Genomic DNA, 27696 nt, shown 5'->3' with positions numbered 1-27696 from the left:
GTCAGTCAAAATGTTCATTGAAATTTATCGATCTTTTGTTTTTCACTTGTTTTACTATTACTTTTCGCTTTGGGTATAATTCCCAGGCGTTTGGAAATTTTTCGACTATTCTCCCACGTCGAAAAACATGAGAAAATATGCCACGTCGAGGAACGGGGTTGTTTTTTTCGGTAGCTTCATCCGTGTGCCCCTACACAATTTATATCAGCGGTTGAATAAGGGCCCGTGTCGGGGTACGCTAGGTAGGTTTACGCCGTTCGGACGCGCCGTAAAGGCTATAAGCTCCCCAGCCCGTCCTTGCTCACAGCTGTCGGGGAGCTTTACTTTTTTCTAGTGATGGGAATAATCGAATGAATTAAATAATCGAGAGGTTACCATTCGAATTAATTTTATAATCGAATGATCATTCGAATGAATAATCGAAAGTTCACTTTGAAAATTTCCGGTCTATCCCAAATCATATGCGAAACATGTTGACGTTAGGTAAATGAATGACTGTCGCGGATTGGGGCATTTCTTCCATATTTCTTCGTTGCCAGTTGAGTGATTCAGCAGCATGTGTTTAAAATGAGTAGTCGCCGCCTAAAGAGGTCCATTGTTTGGGATTTTTTTGAAAAAAAAAATTATATAGAAAACATAATTTGGTATTATTTTCATTCATATGAATTTTTATCCCCGCTAAATAAAGCTCCCATCTAACCCCCCGCGATGCCACTCATAAAATTCCTGCATACCTTTTTTATTGTATGTCGGTGATATTCGATTGTCTCATCTATCCTCTCGGCCGTCTTATCTCGAGATGTTGTAGCTCGTTAGAGCGTTGGAACAATCGAAACATCTGCGCACTCGCTCGAGTAGTGCACGTATTAGTAACGCTGTGGCCACTGTCATTCGTATCCGAATAATCGAATGATTCTATATGACCACTCGAGATATCTCGAGAGATTTTCATAATCGATATAATCGATAATTTTCATTCGAGTAGTCCCATCACTACTTTTTTCCTGGCGCGACTCAGTCGACTCTTGGACGCCAGTACGGTTGTAGTGTTTGCCGTACCGCAGCGGGTGTCGCGACAGCGTAGATATCGTTTATCGCGCTCCGGAGTTCGTCCGAAACGTTTGTGATTTTACCCGTAATCTGTTTGTGATGGTGATCGTTCAGAATTAGGGACCAGGGAGGCGGCCATGGAGGTTGTGTTGGGGTATTATATGGCTTGGCCTGGGTATGTAAGAAAGTCAGTTCAGTACTTAATTTACTTGGAAGAAAAATTAACCGTTGATTCAAGGGCTTCCAGTAGGGACAACTTTTTTTTGAAACAATCGGTAATGTCACTTTTCTAAAAAAAAAACAGCCAAAGAGTCACTTTTAGATTGCTTTTTTGAGCTACAGAATGATCTGTACAAGGTATAAAAAGCTGTGGTTTTCTGGTTTAAAATGTGTTGGCGTGTGAAGTTTATTTAAATGTAGACTTCAGCCCTATGCTGTAAAAACATTATACATAAATGATTTCAATCTTGAAGTATTCTCAATAAAAGTTAATTTTGGTTTCATCTTTGGGGAAAACTGGTATGTATTTACTTTTGGCAATGGCGCATTTGTGATAGCGCTAACACTAGAATTATTTATCAAATACATAATTCATTAAATGTAATGATGTAGTATTTTGCTATGACAAGGATAGACAAAAGTTATCAAATAATTAATTTTATAACAAAATTAATTGAATGATACTGGCAATTCATCGCAATTCATGGATTATTTACGATTTTTAAATATTATAAATCGTCACCAAAAAAAAGCTGCCCCACCATTAGGGTTGCCAGATTTATTTCATGACTGACCCGGAGAAATTCATGGCTAAAAAAAAAAGGTCTAGAAAATCTGGGAATGAAATTGTTTACGAAGAAAATGACCTCTAAAAAAAAAAGAAATATATAATCCTAAGTTCTGCAATTAGACAAATCGATGTTTATAAAAAAAAGGAATATGACTGGAGGAAATGGATTTCGAGGGTGGGTAAGGCGTTAACCCGGTGAAATGACATGTTAACCCGGAGCCCGAAGATGTACTATCAAAACCCGAAGACTCCGGATCAAACCCGGAGATCTGGCAAGCCTACCCACCATTGGTTTAGGAGGCCTTTTGAAATAGGCGAAGATCAACATTTTTCCTTGCCTAAAACACGGACGTGACTAAGAATGTTTGACGCAGTCTTTTGTTTTTTTTTTGTCATGTTTTAGTGTAGATTTCATATACTTCAAAAAAAAAGAGGAACATTATTTATTTTAACGATTATTTGAAATACACAGCAAAAAAAATTAAAGTAGCAGAAAAATTTTCAAATTTTTTTAGTGATTTTTGAAAAGCTGTAACTTCTTGAATAAAGGTCGTATCGAGAAAAAAATTAAGCATCTTGAAGCTTGAAATCTTGGCATGGAAATTTTTACTCGGCGTAACCCCAAGAAATAATGCAAGGCAAAAATTTTACAATTTTTTTTTTCAAAACTGCATGGGCTCAGAAATTTTTTTTCTGGCTTAATCAATGCCAGGATTATTTAGCTTGATCAATCAGCTTCAATTTGTTTTATATTTTATTTTATGTACGATTATTTCTCATCGAGATATCGGCTATTGAGTAAAAAGTCACCTTTGTTTGATCATCGTTATCTCACGAACTATTGATCGTACAGCGAACGGAAGGGGGGTTTTGGAAACCCAAATGAATCTTCTTCAAGGACCTTTTGCTGTGTTTGAGAAAAAAAGAAATTATACTCGGCATTAATTTGAAAAAGTGCAAAAATGACTTCCTGCTGTTTTGGAAAATCGACTACTTTGCAAATATTGCGAAAAGTACCAATGTTTGGAGGTTTTTTTTTTAGCTCAATACATGTCCATGAGGCACTTAATTTTGAAATCGATCGGTCTAACCGTTTTCCTTTCCTGAATCGTCCAAAGTTTTATAAAAAAATTAAAGGAGCAGGTTTATTGCTCCAAACATCAATTAAAAATTAAGAGAATTTTTTTTGCATTATTTTTCTCGCAATTTCACATAAATACTCATCAAATATCAAATACAAAAAATAAAGAAAAACAAATTGAAGCTGGTGAATGATGATTGATTAAGCCAGAAAAACTTTTTCTGATGCCATGTAGTGTTCATAAAAAAAAAATGTAAAATATTTGCCTTGCATTATTTCTTTTGATTGCGCTGACAGTGAGGCTTAAAAAAATTTTTTATCTCAAGATTTGAAAATTAGAATCTTCGAGCCTCAAGATGCTTCTTTTTTTTTCTCGATATAACCATTATTCACGAATTTATAGTCTTTAAAAGAACGCTAAAAATATTTGGAAATACTTCTGCACCTTTAATTTTTTTGAATTTATAAAGGTCACTGAACGAAAATTATTTTTTCTTTAAAATGTTGCATATTGGAACAAATGAAAATTTGTTTCGATTAAAATATCCGCAAATTCTAAACAGAGCGTTTTTTATTTATTTTAGTCATTATTATTTATTTCCAAAAAGATTCCCTGTAATTATACCTGTACGCCACTGGATTTTGCAATCAACTGAAACTGTATACTCGATGATTCTGATGTAAAATTAGAACAATTACTATATAGATTTCTGAGTTATGACTAAAAGTAAGTAAATTTTTGTAACTTCAACATCCTTTATCTTGAAATTGAAACACCTATCGACATTTTTATATGAGCTACCTACTGCCATTAATTTTCATCATCGAATCATCATCAAAAATAAAGTTAATTTTACGTAGTCACTTTTCGGTCTCTTATTTTAAATTTTTCGGTCACTTGGCCACTCTTTCTCTTTTAATATTTTGGGTTGAGACCCTGCTAATATTATATTATCTCTTCTTCAATCTCAATTTTAAAGTTAGTTCTGTTAAGAGGATAAGTTAAAGAGAGAAAAATATATTTAAAAGATAAAGGAGGTGAAGAGGTTATTTGTGTTTGATTAAGCCGCTGATCATTTCCCTTATAGAAATCTAGAGAAACGTCTTAGATGTTTAATTCGGTAAAAAATGTAGAATATTGGTCTAGCATCTTGGGAAAATAGAACCAGAGGTGTTTATCTGTATAGGCACTATTATTCAATTTTGCGTAGGAATATAAAAATTTTATCTGAAACGTGATAGTGTTCAAGCGGATTTTTTTTACATAATTTTCAGTATAAAAACTTGGCTTTTATAAGAACCTGTGCAATAACTGTTTGTGAGAATATCGTTATTTTGTTGTTTATTTATCTTTAAACGTGTACATCGTATTTTGAAATTAGCACGACTTTCAATCACAATTATATTTCGTTTCTTTATCTACATATTTTTTAAAGATGTAGATGGCATAAATTTATTAGAAATGTGTCTTAATTTAATAGAAACTAACACTTTTCGAATAAAAAATAGATTATTTCAATAATAATAAATCAATATCTTATACATTTTTTTTACACAAATCTCTCTTTTGGCGTCTCAAAATTATGTACCTTCTCGAATTTAATTGGACTGATAATTATATAACTTATGCAATTATAAGTCAATTTCGTTTTGAAACAAACTCTATAGCTATCTCAATTTCGTAGTTTAATCCACACCTGAGCTCATTGGAAAAACCAATAGAAAACTTTTGGTCCTTGTGTCTTCCGATTCGTTACCTGATGTAATACAACCTCGCTATAATCGTATTAGGTAGGTACTTAATATTACAGGTAGATATTCTTTAATATTCACTCCTTGAACTTCGTAACTTTAGGAAAAATTGAATGAGTCAGTTAAAATGTGAATAATTTTAACATTAATTGATTTGGCTTCTCCATGAACTTATTAATTCTAAATTTACCATGACAAAAAAATGGTACTATGTTTCAGTATAAACAGGAAACCCCATTTATTTATTAGTCTACTTAATAGTTTCCGAGAAAAAAAAATTGTTAAGCAAAAGTGGTTTCGTAGCAATCAACTCTTGACATAAATATATAAATTCATAAAATGAAATAGTTTGACACTGTCTCATTTTATTGTTTAAGTATATTTATTCAGTTTGATACAGTGACTTTTTTTTGTCTTCGTCCTCAGAAATTTGGGAGGTTCGTTGTTTCTGAAGATGAAGGTAAGAAATAGTTTGATACCTTTAGAAACTGTCTCAACAGCAAATAAAATTTTAAAAATAATTCACTTTTTGGATAGACTTTTATTATTGCTTAACTTTCTATTGCTACTATTTTATTTCACGATAAGAAAATGGCAGGTAAAATTAGTTTCGGTTTAATTGTCTTAAAGAAAAAGAAAAGAAAAATTATTGGATTATTTGAATCAATATTTGATTTTAAATGTAACACTTTATTTAAAAATTGCATTTATCACATTATTTGCACCAGGTAGCACGTTTCTGTTATAATATACAGGGGTGTCCCAAAAAGATCCGAACCATACAGCAACTTTTCAGAATTGTGTCCTATAAAAAATAATTCAGATATAAGTTATAGGGTGTCAAGAGACCAATATGATGGTGACCTTGACCTTAAATTACAAGGTCAAACCAAGGTCAACTTGAAAATATTAAATGGAACACTCAATTCTTTATACCAGCAATTGGTAGAGCGTCAAAATCCGAACATCTTCTCAGTTATTTTTTCTTGCATGTCTTTGCAAGTCAAACAGATCATCATAGATTAATAGAAAATAACTATATCCAAAGATTAAACAGATTAATTTTTCTCTGAACAACTTGTAGTATTTTGAATGACAAATTAGATGATGACCTTGTATTTGACCGTAGGTGGCAAAGTCAAACCAAGGACAACCTAATACCGATTACAATAATTATTGGAAATTTAATGTAGTATAAATTGACAATTACTATAGTAAATTTCAAAATAATTCAGTCTACCTTTCATTTTAGGTTTATTTTATTGTTTGAGGTACAAATTATATCTATAGTCTTTCCGAAGACAGTTGAACAGGTATAAAAACGCCTAGCAATAAAATTTAATGAATTTCATAGGCGTAAAAAAATTTTCTGCTTAAGGTAAAAAATTATAATAATTTGTATATAATGTGTAGAAAACAATATTTTAATTATTTATGTCCCCAATTTTCTTTATATAAATTATAAATTGTCCGCCGAATTACGTCTCCCGTCATATCAATATTTTTAAATTTTAGTTTTCGCTTCATCTTTAGGGCAATGATCTAATACCTTGTTTAATAACACGAAAAATTGTGGATACTGAAACTTTAGTTAATATGTGAATTTTGTTTATAATTTCAGTATCTGATTTTTCATTTTCTTCCTCTTTTAAATAATCGTAAATATTTAAAATGTGACGCTGAAATTTTTAATTCTAAATCTGTTTCATCAACAAACGGTTCTACTAATTCAATATTGTCTGGCGGTATTTCGTTTTGTTCTGTTTCAAAAGGTCGCCAAAATGCCATATTGTAATAATATTAGTAAACAAGATATATCTCTTATTTCTCCCTTTCGTAATTGTAATGTGAATGATTAATAGAAAGTGCCTACAATAAATTAAAATTACCCGAATCACACTAAATTCGGCATTGCTGCACTGCACTGCTAGGCAATTTGTCAACAACTGAAATTAATGACCGGTCGCCCAGTGCTGCTGTGTTTGTTCGCCGTTTGCCCGCGCGCGCATTCTTAAACTGGGCAACCAGACCTGTATATGGGTATGGCTAAGTAAATATCGGTACAAGTTTTTCAAAGGAAAGACTATACCTGTTTGGTAAAAATATTGTTGAAATCTTTAAAATATACAGTAATATCCACCTTTTTAAAGAATCAATTATTATTATAAATATAGAAAATTGTTGCTTCAGATGGAAATGCACGTAAAAACAAAAGTAAACATTTTTCCAATACACTCAAAAGAATATAGAAATCCTTGAAACATTTAAAAAATGTATAAACAACAGTTCAGATTTTATTAAAAATATTTCAAGAAACGTGTATTTTTTTTCTAATTTTTTCAATTTGAACCTTTTCAGACTAAGAAGTATTTCTTATAATGGCAGTTACTGGTGCAGTTACATTGTCTTGAATTTGTGGCGACAAAAGAATTATGTGTGCAACTAAACTATATGAAAATCTGCTCATATCTTTACATTTTTTCATACAAAACGTTTAGATATTATCCTTAGAAACTTTTTTTAGATAATATGTACCATAGTTTCGCAAACGTAATAACTGCTGCTCTTCTCTGTCGAAAATAGTGCTCCATTTGTCGTAATACCTCCCATTACCCTCCTAATTTTCCCAGTTATTGCATCCAGTTAGAAATTTAATGATACTCTCGCTTCGAATTTCCATCTCCACCGTTCGCCATGCCCCTATGTACTTTTACTTTTTCTTTCTGCGAGATAATTGTACCCGTATTAACGCTAATCGCATGCACTTCACAGTGCACTGCCCACCGAGCGATTTCTAACGGTTACGGTTTTCTTATGTGACGTTCCCGGTGGACGATCTCGGACCGTCCGGCAAAACTCCATTGTTTACTCCGGCGAAGCGGTTATGTAAAAAGACAAAAAGTATGGTAAATTGATGTAACGGTGTTATGAGACAGCTCTCGGGTCGTTTTGTCCGGCAAAGCGGTGGCGAAGCGAAAAAAGTTATTATTTTCCTCGGCCACGTCGTGATATAATCGCGGATTAATAGCTTAGCTCGGTACCGTACAGATTTTTTTTTCTCGAAGGAATTAGTAAAACGCTTAGAGGCTTTGGTTTGAAAGCTAGGCGCCAGTCCAGAACTGGTTCTCTAAAAGAGATTGGACTTTAATCCTTAAGAAAAGAACAAGAAACTGTTAAATAGCAGGATTGTTTAATTCGTCTTCCCATATTAAAAAAGATCCATTTTAGTTACTTATTCCTTATTTTCGGAAAATTCAAGGTAGTTTTGAAATTTGAATTTGATCTACCTTTTAAATGTACCTTCACAACGTTAAATCTGTCCAAGCAAATTTTCAACATTTGACCTTCTCAAGGTCAGAACAACAACAATTAAAATATCACATCTAACGTTATATTTTTCGCTTTTTCCGGTGTCAAAAACAAAGTTTTCCTTTTAATAAAACACTAACATCCAAATGACCTTGAAAATGACCTCAAGGTCAACATTGTTAAGGTCGTTGTCACATTTCAGTTCGATATTTCCCGTAAAGATACCTTCACAACGTTTACTCTACCAGAAAACTAAAATAAACAGCTGCCAGGCAGTTTTTAGCACTTGACCTTGAATTGACCTTCGGGAAGTCACGAAAACAAACTTGAAAATATCATTTCGGACGTAAAATATCCTGTTCATTTCGAACCCGGTGTCAAAAATAGGGGTCCCTATTTAAAAAAAACAATCTGACCTACAACTGACCTTGAAAATTAATCTGAAGATCAAAGTTAGTTCCACAGATAGGTGAGCTTCATTGTCCTGAACAACATTCGTCTGAACCATTTTTCCGTATCTCGCTTAGGTACGGAGGAATTTAGGTGCATAGATTAAAATGGCTCGCCCTGTATATTCCTAGTTTTTGGATCTAACCAAAGCTTTTAACAGTATGTCACATAAAATTGTTATTGATAAATAGAAGTGAACTATTGACATATCTTTCAAATCGTCGACAATTTGTGAATCATAATAAGAAATTTAACATGGTGTGCCTGAGGGACCTGTATTGGGTCCAACACAATTCCTAATTTACATAAATGATTTCGTGAATTCATTTAAATGACGATGTTAAATACATACATATCTCTTTGGTATGATACCATTGTCGGTAAAAAATAAATGTTTGAATTTAATTGGCATCCATTGAATACAATTAGACGTTGGGTGAAGGTGAATTATTACACAGATCTACAAAAAAGTGGTTGTGTTTGTTCTAGAGCAGCTGAGGGTCATTTCCGAAGTAATTTTTTGCGTAGAATTTGAAAGCAACCTCAAAATTGGTCGCAGGTTACAGCATAGTGGTTCATGCCGACAGTTCAGATGTAAATCGTAAATTTTGCACTTTTAGGTTAGGAAATTTCAGAACCCTGGAATGCTTGAATAATTTCGATGTTGGATTCTGATTTGGCGACCCAAAAAACATAGGAATGTCTATAATTCGCTATCCGAAGAACATTATTCAATTTTGATACTGCTGTTAAGATATCGCTAAAGTACTAAAATTCGTTTAATAATATCTTCGAGAAAAATGAATGTTTTGAAGGGTAAGAGTTCTACTTTTAGATGACATGACTCGTTTTCAGAAAAAAAATAATTTCGCGATATAAGGGCAAATATAGCTAAAAACGGCGTTTTTCACACTTAGGTTAGGATATCTCAGATTCTTCGCAAAAAATTACTTCGGAAATGACCATTAGCTGCTCTAGAACAAAGAGATGTGATTATCAAAATGATTTTCCAGTTAGCATAGGACTCTAATATTTACAAAAGTAGTTTCGCTCGTATTCTAAGGACTTTTGATTGAAATTAAAAGTAAAGTAACTACGAAACAGTGAATTTTAGATGTAAGAGTGACGAATCCTTTTCCCAGTACTATATTGCCAATATAAAACCCAAGATCACGAAGACGTAATCGTTTATTTTATCACCGTTTTCGATTATGTCGCAAGTTAATGTCTAATAAATTTCACTAAAATTCGACTGGTTGGGTCACGGCCTCTCTGATCCCCGTCCAATGTAAGAATCCGCAGCAATTATGCTCAAGTATACGCAACATAGAACCATCAGACATGCATGGCGGGGTACCAAAAACGGTTTATGCGAATTTAAAAAATGCGTAAAGAAAAAAATTAAATAAACGCTACAACTTTTCTAACATGGGCGGATTATATCACGCCGAATATTATTAGCTCCTTGACATAACAACATCAAGGTTGGCCATTGTTGAAATACAATGGATTGGTACTGTTCGCGATTTTTTTTCTTCCGCGAGTATTTCTTTATTATTCCGGCAAGGAAGGGGTCCATACAATTTCAGCGATTAACGATAGCAGTAATTATTGCTTACTCGGTTGGAGAGAAAGACAAGGAAACGTTTAATACAACACTTTATTACTGCTATTAGTCATTGCGGTTTTATAATACTCATGCATATTATCCTTGAAATATAGCGATCGCCTCTAATACTTTGGCATTGTTGGAAATTCGGAAATTTCACAACTTTATTCCATATATATATCTATAGCAGCTATCGGTTATTTCGTTTACGCAAAAAACCGATACTGTTGGTGTTAGAAAAACACGACTTTTTAAAATTTAATCATCAATTCACATTTAAGGAACAAATGAACAGGACCTCTTAAACCTCTACTCGTCACTAAAGCCCCTTGATTGATATGTGCCACCATCCTACGAGATCATCTACTGGACAATGTTAAAATCTTACCAAATAGAGGAATGTATTTCCTCTGAGTGTTCTTCCCATGAAATATTTCCAATTCGTTATTACTCTTCCAAGCACCCTCGTAAGAGAGACTCAAACATTTTCCTTTTGGGCTAAAATAAACGGCAAATGAAACAAGTTAAAGTCAACAGCTTCGGGAATAACCATCAATTACATTCTTTAGAAGTAAAATATTCATTCTCAAAGAACAACCTGGAGATTGAGCAAAACGAAAAGATAACTTCGCCTGTCCACGATCTCGATGTTGCGTTGAACGACAGACTATCACCTGTTTGTGCCTTTCGATAACTGGTTTACATCGACAGATGAGCTGAATAACGTTGCTTACTAACTGAAAAAAAAATAACTTTAGAGAGGAAAGAAATTCATCGACATCGTAATGTAATGTCATCAAAATTCGTATGGGGTTAAAGCGCCATCGCATTGAAAATAAAACACTGGTTAAGACAGTTTCATTGAGGATGATTCAGACAATTTTTGTCGCTTGAAAGTGTCTACTTGTTGCTAAAGCATTGAATATGTCTGAACCAAGTGTTTTAACAATTTTTCTGCCTAGGCAGTTTTTCATTTAACCATTTGATTTATTTGGATGAAGATCCTATCTTTTTTATATAAAATAGTAAACAGATGACTTAAGTACATCACAGTAATGTCGTTTTAAGTACAAACATTTGTAGGAAATAATTTTTTTTACTAAGATTAAATATTGCAACACTGGAACTATAGTATACAGAGTGGAACAGTGTCAGCCATTACTGTGCACGCATTGTTATGTATGAAATGGTTAGTTCTCGGGTTAGTTTAGTATAAGAGGTTTTGAAATATATACTGAAGTTAAAATAGAACATAACTAAAGTATTTTAAAATGCTACTTAGAAAAATATTCTTTTAAATTAACGTATTAATATGTATCGTATCGTATACACATCCAGGTTAGTAGCAATCACTATCGATACAGCTCAAAAAATGATTTTTTGTTATGTATAGCACCAATACTTTCAATTCCTATTAAAATTGTGAGTATTTTAGTGAGGATTTCCAAACTTCACACATTGCATGCACAGTAATGGTTGATGCTGTTCTACTCTACATGCTCCTTTCTCTGTTTAATATTATGCATTTAATAGTAAACATTTAGCTTCTTGTAGCAAATATACAAAATATTTTGAAAATTGAGAATGTATTCAATTTTCACAATTAGCAGTAAATATTTGATATTTCCATAAAACTAAAGCTTCCTACTGAAACAGATGCAGAAATTGCATCTTATGGTGCTAAAAAAGTACCAGTGATTCCATTTGAAGGGAATTAGTTTTTCTAATATTCCAACCCGTGTTTTACTCATCGGAATGAAGAACCTTTCCGACCGAAATATTCCATCGGTATTCGAGAGTAAAGTACACTATTAATTCCCATTTGTAGAAATTTTTAATATCCATTTACTTTATGTGGAATATATAATACCCTTAGGCGATGGAGTGCCTTAATGACTATTTAATGACTACATGTTCTTACAAACAAATTGACTGACAAATTGCAGGTGTTAATTCTAATGTTTGAAATAATTTGAATTCTTAATCAAGTCCCATCGATAATTTCTTAAACACGTTGGATAATTGAGACTTATGACTTCAAGTTGTTTTGTACAGATTGTTTGAAAGTTTACTGAGACAGGCACATTAAAAGACAACATAAATTGTTGAAGTTTAAATCGTGAAAACGTTATTATTTGACAAAGTTCAACTTTTATAAAATTTTAGGTAATTTTAAACCATTTATAGAACATTTTCCCGTTTATCATCAATATTAGACTTTTAATTAACTTTTGTAAGGGTTTTTTAGTGCAATAAATACAAGTAAATAAAGAAAGGTTGGAATCAATTTAGTGTCCCCTCCTGAAGTTTATTATTTAAAAATAAACGCTACTTCGCCGAGCTTCCCCAGCGAATATACATATTGGACTGGCGCCTCTACTAATAAAGCCCTAATACAAGAAAGCTGAAATTATGGAGGCCTTTTCCGCGTATGTGTGTCGTCGAAAGGGCATTGACCGTTAATAACATGGCTTTGTCCACCCTCGCTTGTATACGTGGTACACCCCCATACATTGTGGTTGACAGAAGAATATGTGACGTTGCCAAATTTAAATTGTGGGGTAGAATATAAATTGTGTTCTATTTATATGTATATTAAAAAATGAGATTGAAACTTATTCTATTAGGCATTGCTTAATTAACTAAAATAGTTATTTTGTATTCAAGGTTGAGAATATTTTGAAAAATTTATTCACTTGAAATAAATAAATTGTTTACTAGTTTCAAAGGTTCATATCTACTACCCTTATTTTGTTCTACTAGTAATAACTTTGTTCGTAGTGTATTAGAAACAGATTCTAACAGTTAGACGCAATTTGATTCAAAACAATGAGTTTTAAATCTTATGTAAGCATTTTATCAGAATGCGCATGCGCGATTGCGTCGGATTGTTGGAAGTTGTTTTGAACAGCTCTAGGAACAAAGCTAAAATGTGGATAATGTACCAGAGCAAATCGACGAATATCTTATACCTGTTTTCTTAAAAAATCATCTACATAATATTGATCTATCCATTGGCGTCAGTATTTTTAACAATCACGGCAACGCAGCCTAGACATATCGCTAGTGCTAGTGCAGATTTTTATAAGTATCCTGTCTATACTCGTACCGACCGGTAACATCACCTTTTGTGTCTGAAGTTTGTAGAACTTTTAATGACGATCGCGGTTTGAAAAAAAACAATATAAGGTAAATTGGTTTCCCCGACTTATATTTAATCTACTATTGTTAGTTCTTGGAAATTCTGTTTGCCTTGAACTGTCACAGTGTCTATATTTTTGCCTAATTTTTTTAAATAATGTACGCTTTTTAAATTAGAAATATGATTGGCAAAAATAAGTTGATAATTGTAGAAATGGAACAGAAGATATTTGTTAATTAGCAGTATGTTAGAAGCCTAAATAATTATCATTGTTTGAAGTTATGTGCCTGTAACGTCTACAATTAAAATGGTTTGTAAAACACAATAATAACCTGTCTGTATATGATAAAACATCTTGTCCTTGATACAGAACTAATACAAATTAAAAACGAATAAATAAAAGTAGCACAAACTTCGGTTCATGTTCATTATTTATAACAGAAGTATATTTTAATTTTGAAAAATTCCAAAACGCTTTCTGCGGTTTTGTAGGTTGTTTGTTATCGGATTTTATTGCCGACTTTAAATTCTTTGAGTTGTAACTAGAACAAAGCGAGCCGTTGCTCTAGCTTTTAGATCGTAAAAATAAACGAAATAAAACTGTCACACAATGCACCAGCGCCCGGCCATAACTTTTTTTTTGCTATAAAAAGAACCTATTCTATTCAAACAGACCGTTCTCCTTTTTATTTTTAATTTAAGTTTCAATTATCTGTGCTTTCATGGCGTGGTTTCGAGCAATATAATCCTATGTTCGCTTTGGATTTGGTTTCGTAATAAGTGTGAAATTAACCACGCATTTACATTATTTATTTGTGTTTATTTAGAAAATGCCTTGCAATTCGAAAATAAACAGTAAAGTTCGTTTGTAAGAAACAAATCAGCTTTGTTGGTGCTAAAAACTGAAATTGGGGTACATTTTGTATGCTTATAGTAAAATTTTTGTTTTATTTTGCTGAATATTATAAATGACGTGACTCATAGTAGAATTATTCTTCGGAATATCTACATACCAAAACTTTAACGTCGGGGATACCCATATATGTATAGGCATTCTGCCCAACATCGATCCTGGTCAGAGAAAGCGTACCGCGTGTGGGTTTTAAATTATTGTAATCAAACTACACCCTTATATTATTGTTCTTCGATGATAAACTATTCCTGGTGATGGATAGTTACATATGGTTTAACAGTAATATATTCTGCCTTTCAACAACGGTGTGCCTAGTCTGAGGTAGATATCCCCATGACATTGAACTCGTTTTAGCAAAGTCAATTGACGTGCGCCTGGTATTGTACGCCGGTATGTTAAAAAAAAGGGCTTGGTGAGTGATATCGATCATAATGATTAAAATTACACTGTTTTCCATTTTTTGGGTTAAGTTTGATTAAATGTAATCGATATAGTCAAAATAACAAGTTTCTATTTACTTTGAAGATAAGCTAACAAAACTTTGGCTTATAAAGATTTAGTAGTAATAACTATTTAGTAAGGGATAATTTGTGATACATCAGCATAAAAAAACAATACTTTTCATCATCGATAGCTTGATAGACATTGTGTCCAATGGTTGTTTCTCAATGCGGTCTCTACTTCCTCTTCATCATTACACCGAGATTTAATTTTATCACCCAATCGTTTTTCATTATCTTCGTCCTCTACATCATCTCTATCAGAGTTCGAAGGATATATATCACGATGTATATCGCGATATACATATATCATGATATTTAAATTCTGACATTTATCATGGATATTTATAACAAATGTAAAATTTTCGAGACTGATAAAAATGTAGTTATTCCCATAAAAAATAAGTGCACGACTATGTCCATCATTATTCGATGCCTAACCACTATCATTAGTTACATGAAGTGAAATCATTTTCAAATTTTATTTGTTTAGTGAAATTGTTATTATCGACCTCAGCTCAGTTTTTATTACATTGTATTCTTTTCTAAATAAAAAAAAGTACAGTGGCAATATATTCTTACTATTTCTCAGTTTTTTACAATAGCAAAAAATAGATAAGACATTACAAAATAAATATCAAAATTTGATGATATGGTATATGATGATATTTATATAAATATCATGATATTTTCGAACCCTGGTCTGTATGGTTATACTGAAGATTAATTTGGCCAGTCGCTTATTTTTCGTCATTTTCATCATCTACGGACTGAGCCGTAATTCCATCACCTACTGTTCTACATATAGTCCATTTAATTAAATTTAAATTCAAATTCTCTGCTAACTCAAATGCTATTGCTCATAAGTTTTTTCTAGTCGAAGCAAGATTAAAATACTGTGACTTTCGAATGGCAAAACAGTTTTCAGTATTAGTTAGACCAATTTCTAGTCTTAATTTTTATTTTTAGTCCCGAACAGAAAAAATAATCCTTTTTTTTCATTCTTTCAGCGCAAAGTTCATTCGTGCTTAATCAATTTTCTTCATCACTTTTTGCACTGTCCTCTAATTGCTCTTCATTTCATCTGATTTATTTGTAATTTCTAAGAAATATTAGTTCAATATTTCATTGATTATGTACGTCATTCTACGGGTAAACACGACTATAATAGGATCCTATTCGATGCAAAGTAGAGCAAAAAATTGTCAATCTTTTATCAGAGGAAAATCATGTCATCATTTTTAGGAAGCGTAAGATAAACCATTTCAAATTTAAAATGAAATGGAATGTAAAATCTGAAATAGTAGCTGTGCATCGAGTGTACGAAGTGGTCGGTTATACGTCAAATACTAACCTGGCGAAACGTAGCTCATATGTGGAATTTAAAAAACAAATTGAATTTATAATAAATTACATTTAAAATAAATAGTTTACGAGAATAAAGGGATTTTTGTAGGAACAAGGGTGCCAGACATGAACTGATCCCTTCATCCCTTCATAATGCAGAAAGGAATTATTCAATTTCTAAACCCCTTAAAACCGTACTGCACTGGATCCCTTGGCAGGCAATGATTTATTACTTTGCATCCGACATGATCCTACTATATAATTAATTATGTGCTTCCAAAAATAATTGAATGTGTTAAGTAGACTAGTTGTATAAGTAGTAAAAAATATGAACTGTTAGTTAAAAACTAAAAATATGGCATCATAATTAAAAATACTCATAAATCTTTAGACAAATTAGTGTGTAGTAAGTTTATCTCGTGTTAATAACCCAGCTCATCACGAAACTCATCTAGATAAATCAATTAAAGTATTTCTGCATTTTTAGATGCACTTGTTAAGTGACCCACTTTAAATATGGAATTAACAGATACCTGAATATAACACAAACAACTTTGTACATTTAACACCTATATCTTGACGCTTTTTCAAACTCTCCCAGTAAACGTTCAGTCACCTTTTTTTGCGGACATGATTAATGCCTTTTTTCCATTAACCCATTACATTGACTTTTAATGTTTTTGTGTACGCTATGGAATTGGGTTGCCCGTTACACACCGTTCAATTGCCGGTATTGTGTACGTTTCTTCCTTTATGCTGTTTCTGTGTCACATGCCTGACTCATCGCGCGATGTTTTTACTGTTTTTACTTTTCCCTTTGGCCCGATGTAGGACGGCCAATCCGGTTTTGGGCCGCCGAAAGACCTGTGGCTTATTTAAAATTCGGTCTGTAGAGTGGACAGACGGTAGTGTCGCCTCTTGAGGTCATCGTGATCATCATCGAGTCGCAGACACCGTCGGAATTATGGCAGTTTGCAAAGGAAATGGATGACGTAGAGTTTTTGTAATGTTTTATTTTTTCTTAAACCGTCATTAAAATGTTGACATTTGAATTATGCTTTTTAAGTGTTAAAAAGGCACTTTAGTTAACTGGAAAAGAAACGAGTCTTTTTTATTCAACTATTACTTAATTTAATTAGATAAATTGCTGCAATATATGGCTACTTCTTCTCTACCCTTGAAAAAATTCTCCATTCCTGAAAACGAAAGCAATAGTTGGGAACCTGGAATAAAAAAATAACGGTTTCAGTGATTAGAATTCACACCTGACTCTGAAATGATTGTATGTTACAAAATTGCTATCAATTTTATACATACGCAATGATTTATTCGACACCTCGCGTTGTGTTGTGTAAATTATTCTCTTTTTAATTAGATAGGTTACTCAACAATAGAATATATTAACGCACCCACTTGGTGTGCTAGACAAATACTAACTAGTATAACCCTTATTTACTTTTCCATTTCATTCAGTAATCGTGTAAAGGAATTTTTTCACGAAGATACAGCATGGACCGGAAATACTGAATTAAAAAGTTTTAGCCGTTTGAAATAGAATTAATTAGGAGTTCACAAATTTTGAATTAGTTTTTCGGATGCTTATACCATAGCTCGTTGCCATCATTTACAGTTATCGATGACTGCTGCGCGCGTCTCTAGTCCTGCGGGGTGGGGTAGAGGGCGTGGCCTCCGGTATATCCCCCATGGGATACGCCTGCGCAGTAGCTTCGAAGGTGTGGCCTCACGTTCATTTTCGGTATCGTCGGTGCCGTTGTTTACCTTTTAGGCCCTTGCAGTGGTGTATTACCTATTCTCACATCAGCCGTTGCTTGTTCTTTAGAACAGGTAATCAGGTTCACCGGAAGATTTCATCAAAATTCATATAATTGGGGTTGTAAAACTTTGTCGTTGCCACAAGTACCTCGGTGTCTTCAAAATTTGTTGTGTGTAATTTATCTATTAAATGTTGGACTGATTTTTCAGGCTGGTTAAGCCTTAAGGGCCCTTTCATATTCCTTCTTGTAATAATTGATCTTTTGTCATTCATTATGCGGTATACAGGGTACAGAGTTTCAAGCCCGTGTTTTACTGGCCTTAACTCTTGTGAGACTTTTCATGTAGGGGTCAACTTTACCTACTCCCTTTGTCTGTAATATCTTGGTAACACAATTTTGAATAGTATTTCATTTTTTATTTCACTCGTGAAGAATTAGTTGATATTTGTTTCTATTTTTATACTTACAGAAACAAAGAAAGATTTTAATGGTATATATGCTCTTCTAGAAAACTTTTGTTATTTTTAATTTGTATAACTGTTACGATCAAGACAAATATACTTCCCATACCTACAGAAATATTTTATCTTGTTACATAAGATTACTTTAATGTTATAAATCTCGTCTGTTCAACATCTGTCGAAGAGTTCTTTTCGACATGTGGTGGTCTATTATTACATGTAATGTAAGGCGTATTGAAATCGATATTATTAAATTTTTGTGACGTTATAGAATGCTAGTATTTGTCGACCTAGAGTATAATTTTTATTTTTGTAACAAAACTATGGGTATTTTTTATTTCCTATCGTGAATTAAATGAAAGTTCATGTTAAATTCAATTAAAGATTGTTACTTATCGTTTAGAAAATGCTTTAGGTTAAGAATATTCTTCAGATGTGGAAGTTGCCATTGTTACACTTTCGCATCACGACCATAGGCGTAAAATTACAAACTGGGATACAAAAAAAAATAGTTTGAACTGCCTCGAAAATTTTATAGGATATATTAATTAATAGTTATTAACGTATTTCTCATGGTTTTCGCAACGGCTGATTGGATGGACGTGAAAATCGCGCTATATCCTGCGCGTCCTAGTACAAACCTCGCCGTGACCTATTGATATTCACTTTTACCGCTCTCCAGAACCGATAGAAAAATAAACAAATACATGCAGGCGAACAGTTATATCTGCAGGTGAATGACCATTATTGGCAGAGGCAACGCTCTTCTATGCACGGTCGAGCGACCACTCATACATATGCGATTTTATGGGGAGGAAATCGTAGTTGGCCTGGTAAAACGGCATGATTTTACGGGTCTAGGTCTGGCTATAAATTACCTGGGTTTTTTTTCCTAACCGCCCGGTTAAGTTCGCATAATTTGGGTCACATTTTGCAAATCCGCATCCGGTTACGTAAGTTTTTTAATTATAACACTTGTGGATGGTTTAAGAGTTGAATTTTAATGCTGCATTAACCTAATTTGCCTAAATACGTTCACGTAACTTCTTGAGATTAAGTAGCGGAAATAAGTGTATTCAAAATGATGCCGGAGGCTGGAAATAATGAATATTTGAATCTGTTACCTAATCTAAAATTGAAATTAAGTTCCTGGGTACATAGGATCAACAAGGTTTGTAAGAAAAAATTAAAACCCTTTGCAACGCATATGCAATTTTTTTAAGTTAAATCCAACCACGCTACCAGTGGCGCACCCGAGAAGGTGGGACTGAGACAAACTTTCTAAATATTTGAAATTTTATGCGACGAATTAAATCAACCATAGGCGTATCATTGGCTTTCTAACCCATGGAAATTTCAGTAAACTACGTGTTAAAAGACCTGCTATATATAAAATGGCAACAAAATGTCAAAAATTATACTTCGGCTGTCATTTTACCCATGTGCGTTACATTACAATTACATTACTAACTCATTATTTAAAGTAAAACTAAAGGTTTTTCGGGTAAAACAAGGTACCATGGTTATTCTCGGTCTAGGATTTGTGGGGGGCGGGCCCGGTATCAGAACCCTGAATCCAGTCGCGGAGAAGTTTTTGCAAAGTCACTACTGAATATGCCGACAATGAAGAATGGCGAAACGTTGGGAACATTGGATGCGGCCAGTTACAAAAGCCACTATGGAATGCCCCTATTGCCTGAGGGGGCGTTTACGTAGTTATCTTAGAACCAATAAGAACTGAAATAAATGTTAGTGTGTACCTAGAGGTTCTGACAGCTAGTCCGCCCCCACAGAGCACAGCCCGAGAGCAAGGGCAAGTCAAAGAGTAAAGTACATTGGAAGGCATGTAAACCTTAAAACCACTAGAGTAAAACAAATTCGAGTTCTTTTAAATAATCTTTTGAAGCACGACGGATAATAGTTAATGGAGTTCGACATTTGTGTGTTAAGTCAGTGGCATCACTAATAAATTTAAAAATAATTTGATTGTGTTTTAAATATATCAAAGTAAATTTACCAACATTTGGTTTTGTATCAAGGGAAACTTTACCATTTACCTATCTGTATCATTAAAATGGCCTTTTCAAGTACGTATGTACGTATCAGCGAAAAGCACTTGCTTTATTAGTTTTAAAAATACGGCGTAAAATATGCACTGTTTTATTATTTTTCTTATCTATCTATAGCATCGTGTATCTATTATCCACAAGTTTTTCCTCCTTAAATCTAGATTAGTCAGTTTATTTTTTACGCGATGCAATCGATGATTTCCTAGTAATGGCCCAATATATGTCGGCCAAAATAATTAAATTGTTCATCATCGGCCACATACGAATATCATAAAAATACCCAGTACGGCAGCTGTAAGAGTTGATTCTTTTATGCATCTGACTTTCAGTAAGTGTTTGACGCTGATTGGAACTTCAGCCCATAATCGTTTTACAAACAAGACATTTTATTACACTTAAATAATAAAAAAATAATAAACTGATTAATTTTAATGAGCAGCTCTTGTAGTCATACTAGTCACTTAGTTTAAGAAAGAGTGATAAGTATGCCACATGTCCAATCACATATATACTATGGAAAACAGTCGCTTTAAAGCGTTTCATTTAGCCATTGTCGATTTCATTCTTAATATAAGATAAGCGGTCTGGTATATCTCGTATTTTTGATTTATGCAAGAGAAACTTTAATTGAAAAATGTCGTAAGCGCTACTCTTTTCTATATATCTGGGCAGCGAGAGACGAAAAACCACATAATTATTTCATCAGCTGCAGAACAGAGCGTAGGCATATCGCTATTTGATTTCTCACTTACGACACAACGTTTCGGTAATTATCCTGATCTTACTCGGGTTTCGTGCAATGGCTTTTTTCTCGTTTTTTACCACGTTCGACGATTGAACCGTTTCAACACGACTGTGTCGCGGAAGGTTTGGGTTAATCACGCTAAGTTTTTCGTTTATTTCGTCGTGTGACGGACATAGGTACACACTTTTCATTTCTACGGGAACCATTACCTCGCCTATTTCGCGTGGGATTTTTACTTTTTTTCGTCCTTAACGGGTCCTCGCTAATGGGAAAGGTAAACGGTTCGGTTTCGGCTGAGCCACTCTAATTTGTTCTCGTGAACCCTCAGCTGGAGGTAACAGATTGAAAAATAACAGTTAGGGGAAGTGCAGAAGTAACAGTTTTAGGTCCATTTTTTGTTCTGCATAGACATGCGTGTTAAATTTTATGCAACATGTGGTGTTTCTCAAGGTTCCGTCTTGGGCCCCTTGCTTTTTATTTTATTTATTACGATAAGTGAACTGTCTATTCTATGTCGACGACAAGAAACAATTTGTCTCTGTTGCTGATGATAGTGTCTTATCAGGAAACAGTGTTACAATTATGATTTTTTTTTTATTTTTCATTGTAGCACTTCAGCAGAAGTGCGTACATATTTATTTAAAAATGTATACATTTCAAAGCATATGCAATAACCATATAACTCCATAAAAATTAATTATAATATTTGTTTCTTAGGTCACGGAGAAGAAAAAAATTGTAACATTGATACTTCACTTCCTCTACCTACTTAAATGATTGATATTGCAGTAATAATTGTCAGTTGTGTCGCAAGTATAATTGACAGTTTTCAGCATATATCTAAAAGAAGTTCAATACTTATATTCATATTATGCGACAATTATTAAATTTCAATCAAGTCGTAAAATACACGGGTGTAGGCTATATATCTATTAATTATTTTGCTTGTTCTCTTACAAATTAGTTGAATTAAACCAGATGTTGTCGATTGTAACATATTGATGTCAATTGTAACAAATTATTATTGGCATTTATATTTGATTTATTGAAAACATTTATTTCTATTCAAAATTTACATTATTGGCAAGCGGAGTAATTAAAGTATGGGGTGGTGAATAAATTGAAGTGTAATTCTTTAGTACATCACAATGAGATTACCAATAACACTAAATCATCAGTTAATTAATGCGAGGTGTTTTTGCAAAAATTGAAAACTGATTAACGTCCAAATGTTGCAATCCAATATAATTACTATTTTGTTCGACTAATTATACTTAATTATACTTAAATATATGTACAAATATTTTGAGGTCAGATTTTTTGTATTTCAGCATTTGAAATATTAGATTTTATTCTAATATTCAATACTTTTATTATTTTTGTAATTAGCATAGCATCTGTTGTAATATATTGTTGATTTTTTTAATAAAAATATTTATATTTTCTTACGGCGTGTTACAATACACGTTGACGAGTTACAAATTGACGCACCGGTGTCAATTGTAACAAACAACAGCACCAAAATCGATTTTTTCCGTAATTTTTTTTTTTTCGTTTCATCATTTCAGGGTCCAATTTAGATTTTTAAGCTTCTACACATTTCTGATATACCTAATAGTACTTCAAAGGCTCCAAGATGATGGGTGTAATTTTTGTTACAATCGACGGAGGTCTTTTCTAAGTACCAATGTGTGTTAAGTGACGGTTTTACTACATGGTTAATAAAAAAAAAGGTATTATTTATGTCCCATATAGTCGATGTGTGTCACTGATCAGTATATTTTATAGCAGTAACTTCTTTTTCGGTAGTAAAATTTGTAAAGCAGTTGGTTTAAAAATAATAATAATATTTTATTAACATTGCGGTAATGTTAAGTTAATTAATCCCACCCTTGACATTTAACGCATCGTTTCTTCTAAAAGCGTTGCCTCATTTCCTCCGATTTTCATTCATTGTTCGTCGACAGTTTTACACTTTTTCGATAATAAGATTTGTAAATAGTTTCTTATTTCGAGGCCGTTAATTTTGTGTAATACGCGACGGATTATGGCCAAATTGTAGGTCGAACGGGCTGTTAATTGATTTTATTTTTTTTCTGTTCATCTGGTTCCACTGGCATGTGAAGTTTTCCACGTAGATCGCTGTTTGTTTGGTTGCTCGCGTTCGCTGATAACATTCCGGTGCTGCGGGTCAACAAGCAAGGGGAGAAATCGGTGGATACATCGTTTTTCAATTTATCGCTATTACTGGGTTCGTGTATGTTGTTTTTTCGAACTGTTTATTAACGTTTTAATCAAAGCAGGCGTTTTCCTGTTAACTCAACAGTTAACTTTAACAGTTCTGTGAAATATTTCAAATATTTTATATCTACAAAGCGTAAAAGTTTGTTGAGAAATCTCTTGTTAAACGTCAAACTTTTGTGCAACATTGAAGGGCTGGTACTGGTTACGAAAATTCCCTAAATCTTATTCTCGCCAATATTTACGATTCGTTTATAATGAACAATGACAAACCGTAACGTTTACGCCCGAGATACTACGATCCCTGGTTGATTGAATAGAATCTGAAAAATTACACCAACCATAACCGGTGAAACACTGGAATAATATTAGCCATCAATATGACGTTTACAAATAATAGTAAATTTTTTTTTCGAGTAAATAATAATGAAATATTTTTGCCTCACGGTAGAAAGGAACGAACGACGTCAAAAAGTAATTCTCTTGCTGAAGAAGCTCAATTCTTCTCAAATGATTGGTAAATGGTACAGATCGCGTAGTTTGTGAAATGGGTTTCTGTTAACCTTGCAGAGTGTGACGATTCTCATTCGTCTAGTTTGTACATTATGAGAAATCAGTGACGTCGTTCTGTATTTCCTTGGCAAAACCGGTGGTCGTGGTCAGGACCGGCCGCAGTGTCACAAACAGTAGAATTTAATAGTTTCTTGTACGTATAATAAATTGATTCGTAAAACTTTTGGAAATCGGTAAATACTTTTGAAATACATATAATAATTAAATTCGGTTTTCACTAATTCACATTTAACAATATCAAAAACAAGGATGAACAATGCTTCTTCTAGCGGTGTTACTTGTGCAGATATTTCTTTCAGTATTAAAATTTTTGATGCAATATATCTATACAAATCCAAAAAATTAAATAATAAGCAAATTGAACCAACAAAAAGTTTAAAGAATTTGTTTCCCCAATGAAAGAAATAAATAAAATTTTATAACACCTATTTTATATCAGCAAATTCAACTGCTTTTGCCGCTATTGTTATTAATTAATTATTAATTAATAAAATTAATTTGGTTTGAATTAAGAAAATAATTTGACGTACCTGATGTTAGTCAAAATTTTGTCCACCGACGTGTAACCACAGTTGAGTCAACTCTTAGTTGCTATACAAGCAAGCCACTTTTGACACTTGAAAAACTAATGTAAACACTATCGCAAAAATGTTAATACTAAAATCGGATTTCAGTATTCGGAATCGCTTGAGCCCACGTGAAGAAAGAGCGCGCATTGGTCACAGCTCACAACGCGAATAACGCTATAGCCCAACGATATAAGGAAAGTAAATACTACAACTTCATTGACTTTTTCTCGGACACTAAGGATTTTACAAAAAAATTTTTTTTTACAATATTGACTCCATTTTTCATGACGCATCCCTGTATATAATTATACGGTTGATAATAATTTAATTAGGAAATATAGCTTCTATATAGCAAATATAGCAAATATTCTATAGCAAATATATTGGTGTAGCAGTTGATGATTAGGTCTTATTTTAAGGAATTCACAATATAATAATTCATATATTGAAAGAATGTTTTCCAACCACTACTCGCTGAACTTTTTTTTGTATTTTTATTGATTTGTTTTGTTATTTTTAAGTATTTTATTTTGAATTTGTATGTATGTTAGGTAGTACTTTTATATATTTAATCATGTACTTTTTTTTGTTATTTTTCCCTACAAACTAATAAGTTTTGACTGTCGTGTGGTGTATGTAAAAATAAAAAGAAATAAAATAAGATAAAACATTCTGCCCTTAGATTTTATGTAATTTAATTATCAAGCATTTTAGATGGAAATATACGGGTGTTTGGTAAGTCGATGCATTCCTTGCAGGAGTGGGTGATCACAGGGTGATAAAGTTTTAATTAAAAAATGCAAATTTATTAATATTGTGGAAACCGTTCGGAATATTTTAATGAAATTTGACAAGGTTTGACAATTAACAATAATACATGTTTTACGATAAAAATAATAAATGACGCACCACTGATTTTTCTTAAAATAAAAATTATTTTGCAGGTCCCTGTTCAATTTGGAAGAGAAAAAGTATCTTGACTGTTTTTCTTATGACTCACCGTTTTCGAGTAAAAAAAATTAAAATCGATTTATTGCATGGCATAATCCGGGTTCAATAATTTGGAAAATACCAGAAATTATGCACTCAGCTTTTTTTGTACCAATTTTATTACAAAAAATTATTATTCCTCGCAGTTAACATCAGTCTAATATAAATTTATCAGTTTTTAGATTCACTATTCACTATCTAAACAGAAATTAGCAAGTTGGCTGTGCACTCGTTTTTGTTATTGTGTGACAAAATTAATAATAGCTGTCACTTTGAGTGTGAAGCAGTTAAGAGCATAATTTCTGCTATTTTTCAAATTATTGAAACCGAATTATGCCATGCAATAAATCGATTTTATTTTTTTTACTGTGCTTCATAATAAAAGCAGTCGAGATACATTTTCTCTTCCAAATTGAACAAGGAATTCAAAAATAATTCTTATATTAAGAAAAATCAATGCTGTATCATTATTTTCTTTAACAATATCTAGAGACATGCCTGTGCGCACGCCACTGGTGAAACTGAAAATATTTTTATCGTATAACATGTACTGTTGTTAACTATCAAAGCCTGTAAAATTTCATTAAAATATTCCGAGCGGTTTCCGCAATATTTATAAATTGCATTTTTTTATTAAAACTTTAACACCCTGTCGATCGAAAACTAAGCATTTTCGGAATATGCTATCGACTTACCAAACACCCTGTATATTTAGACTAGAAATATTCATGTTTTCTTACATTCTGTACAATTTGCGATTTGGGCCGAGCCCTGACCTGTGCACCTGACACCCACGTTTCTATATGTGTTTGGCGCTCTCGCACTCGGTCACCATGCTCTCCGTCCAGTCAGGTTTTTCATCGTTTTCTGAACAGTTTGTGTTCCGTACCGTCGCACCCGGACTTATCGGATCCGTACCGGAGTTGTCGAGTGGCCGCGACGCCTTATCTTTCCTCGGGGAAATTCTAGCGCTTCTCGGAGCATACGGTTTTGTCGTCGCTCGGTATAATACAGTGAGTGTCCACGATTCCCAATTACTTCATAGTGTCCCCGGAGTACGCCGTCAATGTCGGCAGGTATGTGTCACTATTCTCTTTGAAAATCACCCTATTTGGCGTCGCTGCGTTTGCACTTGGTGTAATTCCGAGCTGGCCATATTTGGCGGCGAGAATTTCTCTTTTTTTATGACACGCGGATTGATGTTTTCGAAAGGATTAATGATTTTAGGCGAGGATATCGGAGCTGTTTGGACTTGAATTGAGATCGTTGGTATGAATGCCGTCCTCGTTCAATTGATCAGTGTCTAGACTTCGTATTTATCTTGTTTAGTACCACACTAGTCTAGTTTGATGACAATTTAGAATATTTAGATGCTGTCTCGTCATATCGCAAAGAATTGGGTTGATGTGTATAATACCGCACAGTACGACCTTAAGGAGATATATCGGGTTTACTAAAATGCACAGATGTACTTGAAATTTATATAGCGTATTACCCAGTGCTCCCTCTGTGCGTCATATTTTTTTGGATTTTTTTAAATCTAGAACTTCGAGATATTGTTGTTGAAATGTGTTCATTTTAACATAGGTTTATATGGCGAAGATGGACGGTGCGGCTCTTTTTTTTGTCCATAACTGAGAAAAAAAATGGAGAAATTGTGAAACGAAACTTTTCCATAGATAGTACACAGTATTATCTTATTTTTTATGTAAAACTAATGTAAGTTTTGAACATAGTACAGCTGTATTAATTAGATACAGAAACCAATAATTGGATTTCTGTCTGACTTGAAGATTAATGTGGCAACGTCGCAATCAGCTGACAGCAAGGAGGGAATACACTTGAAAGACTTGATAAAAACGAAACTGATTTCAAACATATACATTTTTCCTAAATCCCATGTACACTGTTATCAACAATAAATTATCCACAATAGATTATTTTTTGTAATGTTTTTAAAAAACTAAATTAATTAAAAAAGGCTAGGAAGTTGTGATATATTTATTGGAATAAAAAATACAGTTGATAAATCCTTTTAATATATTTAATGGTTAATAAAAACATCGTAATCCGTACCCAGCAACATATAAGGTTACATAAAGTTTTCTTTACTTGATTAACATAATTAGTAATACTTGAGATAAAAGCATTTGTACAGAATAACAAAGGAACATAAATATTTCTCAGCAAACTTTATATCTAAAAAATTAGTTATAGTTGCAAAACTTTTGTAACATTACTAAAATGGAGATTAAAAAGACGAACAGTGTGTACTAATGTAATTTCTATCACAGAACCTTCAAAATTGCATCCAACATTTTCTTTGCCTT

At 33.0% G+C, this 27696-nt stretch overlaps 1 protein-coding gene across 2 annotated transcripts in view; it reads left to right on the top strand.

Annotated features, from left to right (window-relative positions):
- The first annotated feature begins 1017 nt into the window (after nt 1-1017).
- LOC108913297 (protein phosphatase Slingshot) overlaps nt 1018-27696 on the top strand; it is a 91657-nt gene continuing 64978 nt past the window's right edge. The window contains exon 1 of one of the 2 annotated variants that reach the window (XM_018718821.2): nt 1018-1225. In XM_018718821.2, coding sequence (XP_018574337.1) covers nt 1188-1225 — 38 coding nt within the window. In that variant the 5' untranslated portion in view covers nt 1018-1187. Of the gene's footprint in view, nt 1226-26233; nt 26443-27696 lie in introns of those variants that run through there. The other variant, XM_018718822.2, reaches the window with a different exon arrangement.

This window comes from Anoplophora glabripennis, unplaced genomic scaffold, assembly GCF_000390285.2.
Source record: "Anoplophora glabripennis isolate ALB-LARVAE unplaced genomic scaffold, Agla_2.0 scaffold365, whole genome shotgun sequence".
Classification (NCBI taxonomy): domain Eukaryota; kingdom Metazoa; phylum Arthropoda; class Insecta; order Coleoptera; family Cerambycidae; genus Anoplophora; species Anoplophora glabripennis.
This window is presented reverse-complemented; position numbering and strand designations above follow the sequence as displayed.